The sequence below is a fragment of the Primulina tabacum genome, chromosome 15 (assembly GCF_025594145.1).
Source record: "Primulina tabacum isolate GXHZ01 chromosome 15, ASM2559414v2, whole genome shotgun sequence".
Taxonomy (NCBI): Eukaryota; Viridiplantae; Streptophyta; class Magnoliopsida; order Lamiales; family Gesneriaceae; genus Primulina; species Primulina tabacum.
Genome location: NC_134564.1, coordinates 23,241,377 through 23,249,615, shown reverse-complemented (window position 1 = coordinate 23,249,615; position 8,239 = coordinate 23,241,377). Strand labels below are relative to the sequence as shown.

The 8,239-nt window shown below is 34.9% G+C and overlaps 1 protein-coding gene across 5 annotated transcripts; it reads right to left on the bottom strand.

Moving 5' to 3' along the window:
* Nucleotides 1–1,864: 1,864 nt before the first annotated feature.
* LOC142526617 (zinc finger protein CONSTANS-LIKE 10-like) lies at nucleotides 1,865–8,038 on the bottom strand. Of its 5 annotated transcripts, none has more exons than XM_075631119.1 (5): nucleotides 7,914–8,038; nucleotides 6,235–6,925; nucleotides 3,438–3,647; nucleotides 2,504–2,796; nucleotides 1,865–2,198 (listed from the first exon to the last, which is right to left on the bottom strand). In XM_075631119.1, the coding sequence occupies exons 2-5, from the start codon at nucleotides 6,793–6,795 to the stop codon at nucleotides 2,069–2,071; spliced, it is 1,194 nt and encodes a 397-aa protein (XP_075487234.1). In that variant the 5' UTR covers nucleotides 6,796–6,925; nucleotides 7,914–8,038; the 3' UTR covers nucleotides 1,865–2,068. The 5 variants fall into 5 exon arrangements, with proteins under 5 accessions (XP_075487234.1, XP_075487238.1, XP_075487235.1 ...); XM_075631123.1 differs by having other exon boundaries at nucleotides 6,235–6,918; nucleotides 7,914–7,968; XM_075631120.1 differs by having other exon boundaries at nucleotides 6,235–6,923; nucleotides 7,823–7,959.
* Nucleotides 8,039–8,239: the final 201 nt, after the last annotated feature.

The following is an 8,239-nucleotide window of genomic DNA, read 5'->3' as shown; positions in this document are numbered from 1 at the left end:
GCCATCGTTCTTTGCTTAAACGAACTCTTCTCCAATCCTTTAATGTCCTCTAATGACAACATATCCTTTAGAAATCATAACACGTCTCAAGAGAGCATAAAAACGTCAAAATTTTGAAAAATATTCATTCAATCATCAAATAATTTGATCAATATAAATTTCATGCTTCAAAACATAAAACACACATATTATGATTTGAATGGTGCAAAAATAAGGTTTAGAAGGGTTCCTTTGCGTTTATAATGCTCGAAATACGAATAACGAAGCAGTGGAACGTCAGTGACGAACGGAGGATAATTTCTATTTTTTCCTACCATTTTTTCTTGTCAAAAACCCACCTTGAGATGCAAGCGAGTCGGGTGATCGTTGTTGGAAGGAAGAACGAGGAATAAAATCAAAAAACGAATGAGAAAAAAAAATTGAAATTTCCCCTTGCTAAGAGTCCTAATTCTTGGCCACTTTTCCTTCCAACTTACGTGATTGAGTGTGTGTTTCGGTGTGTGTGTGTGTTTAGGTGTTAAGGTGTGTGTGTGTAGGACTCTTTTAAAAAGAAATTAAAAAGGTTCCTAAACACTTAATTAATGAGCTCAATTAACCATAGTTTTTAAATAATTAATTAGATCTGTTAAGATTAATAAAATAATTAGACCTCAAATTAAAAGATTTAAAAATATCTATTTCCAAAAAAAATCCCTTATAAAATACATAATTTCCTTGTTACCACTAATTAATTTAAATTTGACTTAGAAATACAATAATTCTTAAAATATTTAAAATAAATATTTTCTTAACTAAAAATAAAAATTTAGCTTTTAAATCTTTAACACCTTAATCGTCTTCGATCCTCCGTCCTTGGCCACCACCAATATTCGTCTGAAAATCTTTGAATTACGCAATGAGCAAAATCACACAGTCAATCATTTAGTTACTTAAAATATATCATTCATGCATCCAAAATCATTTAATTAAAATATTTTAGCAATTTAATAATTTTCATACATGCGGTTTACGTGGACTGTCGGACGTTACAATTATATTAGTATTGATTTCTGTGTTTTCGTTGAAATAGTCAAATTTAGGAAGTTGAGTTTTGATAAGGATCAAATGTTCGACTTATAAAAGGCCTTGTAGGTGGATTTTGATAAAGATCAAATGTTTGACTTGTAAATGTTCGACTTGGCTAATTATAAAGCGTTGTTTACACTCGTCACACGATAATATTTGGTCGTCGATCGAGATTGTGATGAAACAACGATGATAGATTGTTTGATCAATAGACGTGAAATATCCTTTTGAAATACTAACCAGTAGAAATCTTAGTTAGACAAAACACCCGGCGGGGGTTTTGACTAATTGGACTTGAACATCCAAATCAGACACTAACTACTAGGAGTTTTGATATATTGCTTTAGAGCCTCATAATCAAACACCAACTAGTATATGTTCTATTTGTTTAAATCACCTAATCAGAATCCTAATATGACTCCAAATCCATGTATTATGAATAATTGAGTCTAGAGTTTTGACTCGATAATACAGCAATATTTGACAACAAAATATTCTCTCTCACAACCAATTCAGCCGCCCCCTCTCATCAACCAAAGGGTTTCGACCACCTCCGACTACTGACTCCACTATATCACCGTCATGCTTCCGCCGCCGTTGCCCGTTGTCCCTCCTCAACTTAAAATCTCTTATGCTTTTCTAGTGCAAACTTGAAGAAAAATTATGAAATCAATTGTGAACTTAATTTTGGAGGTTGAAGAAAGTTGTTCTGTTGATTGTTCGTAAATATTTACAAAATGAATTATCTCCGTTAATTTCAAAATAATTGGAGCCAAGTGATTATTAACCAAAGGTAAAATTCGATAAACAACCTATTATTGAAATAAAACTATACATTCAAGTATATTATATATGACAATTTTTGTACATATTTTAAATTCAGTCGCGTGCTTGAAACGATGCACCTACAATAACAACCTTATGTCCATGTTCACATTTCAATAGAAATATGAAGATCTCTAATTTGTACTGCGCTCTCCATTTTCTAAGGAGAAGATTTCATTCAGCAGCTTCGGCTTTGGCTCAATGGATCATAATCATAAGCATCACCAGCCTTGACAAAACGACCCTTCACACGTCTCCTTACATCTGCTCTTGCTTTGCGAGATTCGTACCTTACTTTCTTCTGAAATCTGTCAAATTAATGAATTGAAATCAAGTATACGAGGCAAAAAAAGAGGAAAATTTCATCACCAGTTTTACGAGTCATCGTGTCATATGGTATCAACCAGTATTATTCATTGCCTGTACACAAGCAGGGGTGGTGGATTGAGCAGGGGTGAGATTGCCCCACCCCCTCTTGAATTACTTGAAACACCCCTATCTAGTGTATATGATTCAGATACTACAAAATAAATGCTAATAACTCACATATACTGCCTATGATCCATTTTTGAGCATATAAAAGTTAGGAGGAAAAATCGAACAAAATTCATACTTTCGTGCTTTCTTCTTTTCCATGTACCGCATAACAGCATCACTCCTGCTACAAAATACAGAGTTCTCGGGACCTGGAGGAGCCCACGGTGGTTCTTCCGGGATCGGGATTGAAGAAACTCCACAATCTTGAAAATCACCGGCACTGCTCTCACCGGTGAGACCAGAAAATGAAATGCCAGAATGTGCCTGCTGTGCGAAACGCGTGTTTGGTTCCGTCTTACAACTCATAACTGAATCTGCAGAAGCTACATTGCTGCATACTGGCATATTTATCCTTCCACACCATGATCCCTAACATGTATCACAAAACAAAGAGCATCAAGAAAAGGAACCAGAAATAAATTCAAGGCCGGCCTCATATTACTTCTACAGATAAAAAATCTGCATCTTTTCAAGCTATACTGTCCTTTTTATGAAAGGAAAGCTTAGCTACAACATCCTTCAAACTTTCAACACTTGGAACGATTTTAAGGGAAAAGTTTACCTGCTATTTATATTATGGGGGAAAAACAATAAGCCACAACAATAAAAAATAACCTTATTTTGCAAGTTCGTGCTTGATAATGAGTCGTGGCTGCTACAAACAAAATGCTTTGATAACACATCTAAATTTGAAAGGCAACAGATGAGCCAGAAACCAGAAGCACAGAAAGCTTCCAGCTACTGAGTTAACCAAAATATTCCCAGGCATAAAAATAAATACAGGTTCGCATATTAACCCTCCAGTCTTTGAACAAAAGGAAAGACAACTATGGTAAATGAGAAAGATATCAAATCGGCTATCAGGATCTAACTTCATGAAGAATAATACCTCCCTCAGAAACAGTTCTCTTGGCAAAGGCAAAGTTTCCTTATCCACTAATAGATTGTAATGAAGTACATCCATGATACAACCAGATAAGCATAAATCAGTTCCAGTTTTATTGAATTACCTCACCAGCGTAATCACCCAGACAGTTGGATCCTGATACGTCCTTTGTCCCAAATAGTCCATCATCAAAAAGCTGTTGAGGGTTATTATGAGTTACACCAAAAAATTCTTCATAGTTCTCTATATTTAAATCGATTTCATCCATATCAAAATCATTGTATAGACCATCATCTTCACATACAGCAGGCCCCTTAGCTTCAGATAAAAAAACCTGCAGATAAATGGACAATACTTGACAAGGTTCTAAACCAAGTAGATAAAAAAGATGCACGAAAGTGTGTTAATAAAACATGGCACCTCATTGTGAACTGCAATTTGTTTAAGATTTTGGTTTTAAAAAGTGGCATCAAGCCAAAAATACAACGGAAATTCTCAGTTTTGAGATTCAACATGAGTTCTAGGCATCTAAAATGCATTTCAAGTAATTAATTGGAATTTTCTGATTAAGGGACTATAGTTATTTCTTTATTTGGTTGAAGATTTTATTTGTGCAAATAAGTAGTCTCAGATTTTAATCAATTTGAGTTGACTAGCTGCTTCTGTTGGCAAGGATCTCTTATTTTGTAACCACTGTAATTCATATTTCACCTCTAATCTTGGCGATTTTTCTATCGTAAAAACACTTAATCTATCCCTCAACTGAACATAGTAAGTTGAATTGCTCGAAAAAAATTAGAAGAAGTGCAAAAGTAAGATTTTAAGATAACCTTAAAATTTTACTTGTAGTGCCCCGAAATTCTATGCTATGAGCTATCAAAAAAAGTGCAGTTAAAATGCCAAATGCACGAATACTTGGGAATATGAAGTGTTGAGGAGGTTGGAGATCAACAAACGTCACAATTTAAGGGAATTAAATGGGTAATAAACATGCAACAAGTGAGTAGAATGATTTCTTCACGATGAAGAATAATCTACCGCCTGAGTATACCTATAAATAGGAAGTGGATGGCGAAATTGAGATCTACAATAAACATTACACAAAAACTCTGTTGCATAAAATAAGGTGAAAACAGCATAAAATTTAAACCTTAGCCCTTAGGTTCAGAAGCTGGTAGCGGCTGAGGTACACGTGGTTCTGCCCACTGGGAGTGTTCTTATAATAAGTACATACTTGCATAATGTTGCAATAAACACAACATACAGTTGCGCGTCATAAATCCGGGCAAATGTTTGAGAGCATGGTTTAATGTAAGGGATCCTTCCATGCTATTTTTCGATAATGCAGAGTAGTGATGAGGTATGTGAGGATACAAGTTTGGGTTGCATCCTTAATATGGCCATTCTGGAACAAAGGTTATCAGGGAGACAAGAAAACATATCTTGTGTGGATCATTTTGTCTGCTATTTTTTAATAATGCAGAGTGGCGATGAGGCGTGTGAGGCTACAAGTTTGGATTGCATCCTTGGAATTGCCATTCTGGAACAAATGTTATCAGGGAGACAAGAAAACATATCTTGGGTGGAGGACCTAACATTCTAAGCACAACATTAATTTATTGTTGCATTTTTTGGATGCTTTACATCATGAATTTTACATCGAATTTATAATTGTTACCCTAGTTAGGCGGCGATGCAGTAAGGTGAGATAGAACATCTAGCAAGTTGGCCTTGTGTTTATCCGTATTTTACAGCTTCCAAGAAGTCGGTATATACTTGAACATTTTTATCAGAATTCCTCTTTAAAACCATCTTTCTTTTGCATATTTCCTCAATTTCATAAAGAATCACGAGAAGAACAGAGACTCACTTCAACGCCTGATTCTCAAACTTATTTTATGTAAATATATTTCTGGCGATGATTAAAAATCCACATGGTTTAATATTTGTTGGTTAAACTTTTACTTCCATTTGAATTTTCTTCTCCTGGTAGAATTTTGTTCTACCTCATGAGATTTATTCAACTGGTTATGTTTTATTCCTTCCAGTCTTCTTCCGGTTAAATATTTGCCTTCCGGTTGACTCAGTTTCTATTGGTTGATCCCAGATATGTAAATAGTGGTAATTTATTCTGGGTCATCCATTGGGCGTAGCTCCACTATACTGATTTCTAATCTTCTGTAAGTCTCCTGTTACGCTACTTTAAATTCACATATAACAACTTTATGTCATTATCGTGGAGTAGATCAAGAAATAGGAACTTGTAGAAAATATCAGACAGAACATTTAAATGAATCAAGAAATAGGAACTTGTAGAAAATATCAGACGGAACATTTAAACGATATTAGATGGTGAGAATGTGCATTATAAAGCTCAAATCAAATCATTCTGACATGAGCAAATAAAGAATTAGAGTTAACCAGAAGGACTTATTCATGCTACTGTCGTGATAATGTTGCTGTCATTAACACATAAAGCTGTCTCACAGTTTTCCTTTCCTTGGTTGCATACAGCACTTTGTATAATTTTTATTGATTTTCACTAAAACCTAAAACAAATCTGATTTGGTTGGATCTACATCGTGAAAATATTATATAATTGCCGCCTCAACCAATCAAATCTACAGTACACAAAATCAAGAAAGTAGTTTGTGAGAAGAAAGGTTGCAAATTTCCTTATACTTAAAAAACTATGCAGCAACTTTGTTATTCTCAGACCATATGACTAATCTTCCCAGAGCCAGAACTCGCATAAAGGAAGGGAAAAAGAAAACACTTTCACAAATTTATACAATGGCTTCACGGAAAAGTCCAGCAATGTCCATTCGGATGCAAAAGCATATGCAAAACTAACCCTGGTAAAGATGCAGGCATTTTGTATTCTGGAAGTGCTCAAAGAAAAATTAAGAAAAAATGGTTACCTTGGGAGTGGTAGAGCAAGAAGATCCAGCTAGCTGATCCACATTATGTAGATTCGGATCAAGCAAAGGTGTTGCTGATTCCATCCAAACCGTAGATTTATCCATCAAAAGGCATGCATTTTGAACATTGTTCTTTCCTAGGGAACCTTGGCAATCTTTTGGGCTGTTATCCGTAATGCTCATCGAACCCATTCCCTGCTCACAAGTAGAATCTCCTACTGATGGAAAATCTAGAAGAAACGACCAAATTTCAGAGAGTTCAGCAGCTGAAGGGCAGCCAGAATAACAGTTAACTGGTTGTCTTTTGTGTGCAGAACCTGTATTTGAACCAGTATGTCCCAACCAATCACAATTTTGGCAAAGAGACAACCTTTCTTCCATACATCTAACAAATGATGGCTCAGAATTACATCTTTCACACACAAGTGTCCTTGAGTGACGTCTTGAAAGTGCATTTGCAGAATGGACATTACGGTCGCAGGATAAACACAAACTCGCTGCATCAGAACGACAGTACACAATGGATTTCTGCTCTCCACAGAAATCACAATGATATCCCATTTTCGTGGATCAACTTCTTTCCCAGGATTTTTCCGTCAATCCTAAATGATGTTTTTTTAAAAAAACTAAACTGTCTTCAACTTCAAAGTTCATTCACTTTTAGCCACAATTTGGTTCAGATACCTGTACTCTATTCCGCAAGAAAACCAATCTTAATTCAACATTCAAGCATACATATTATTATCCAGATATCAGCAACAAAGTGCGCAAAAGATCTGGCATGCTATAAATTGGATATTGTACAACAAGAAGCTATGATAGGAAAAGTCAGGAAAAGCAGTATAGAATGAATTTTCAACCCCAAGCAAGTTATATACTTCTGAAACCATAAAAAGAAATTCACTGCTATATTCCCATATACAAACAGAACAAATTCTCTTCAGATACGGAACCCACCCCGTAATGTGGTAATGATAAAGTTGCAAGGACAAATTCCTTAAGGATATGTATCAAGATAAATTGCGTTATATTAAAAACTCAACAACGGCATGCCTAATCACACCAAGAGAGAGGATAAGGTGTCCAAGTCTCCAGTATATTGGGAATCAAGAATCCAAACAAGAAGTAAACATTAATTAAACTTAAACCAATTTGCCTCGAAGTATAAGCATCCCTAAGAATATCAGCAAACATAAGACCTCTCCAAGAAATAAATCACAAAATAACCTCTCCAAGAAAAAGGAAAACGTATAACATCCTCCCAGACGCAATCAACAGAATCCCAGCTAAAGATAGAAAATTCCAATCATTTCACCAAAAATACACCCAATTATAAAAAGAAAAACAAGCTCAGACAAATACAGAATTTTTCCAGATGCTTAAACCACACATTAACATAATTCTGAGCTTCAATTCCCCAAGATTTCTTCAGATTTTCAAAAACCAACAAACAGGTACATCTCAGAAAATAAAAACAACCCCAGGAAAATGTTATTAGAAAAATAAATGCAAGCCCATTTGCTAAGAACAGGTTTACTTACAAAATTTATCATTAAAATGCACCTAAACACAGCAAAATCACAACTACACGATTGAAAAGAAAACCGACTTTTGTGTGACTCACACAATACTTCCAACAAAGAGAAAGATCGGATTTTCCGACAAAAATCTTTCTATACCTGGCAGAAGATAGATGGGTGAAGTGTAGTTGAGTTCTGACAAAACCTTTTCCGATAAATAATTACTGATATAAAAAAGTGCAGAAAGAGAGAAGAGAAACATGTAGGGGATGTGAGGTAGGCCCCTGTCCTTTCATGAAAACGAAATGTTAGGCCCACACCTTTTCATGGAACACATTATTATAGTTATAATTTATTATTAATATTTTTAAATATTTCAATAAAGTAAAATTTTTAAAACTATCACGCTATTAATTCCTATCTTTATGGAAAAGGTTAGAGTTGAACCAAATTTCGTGATATTTTTAAATTTAGAGTGAAATTAT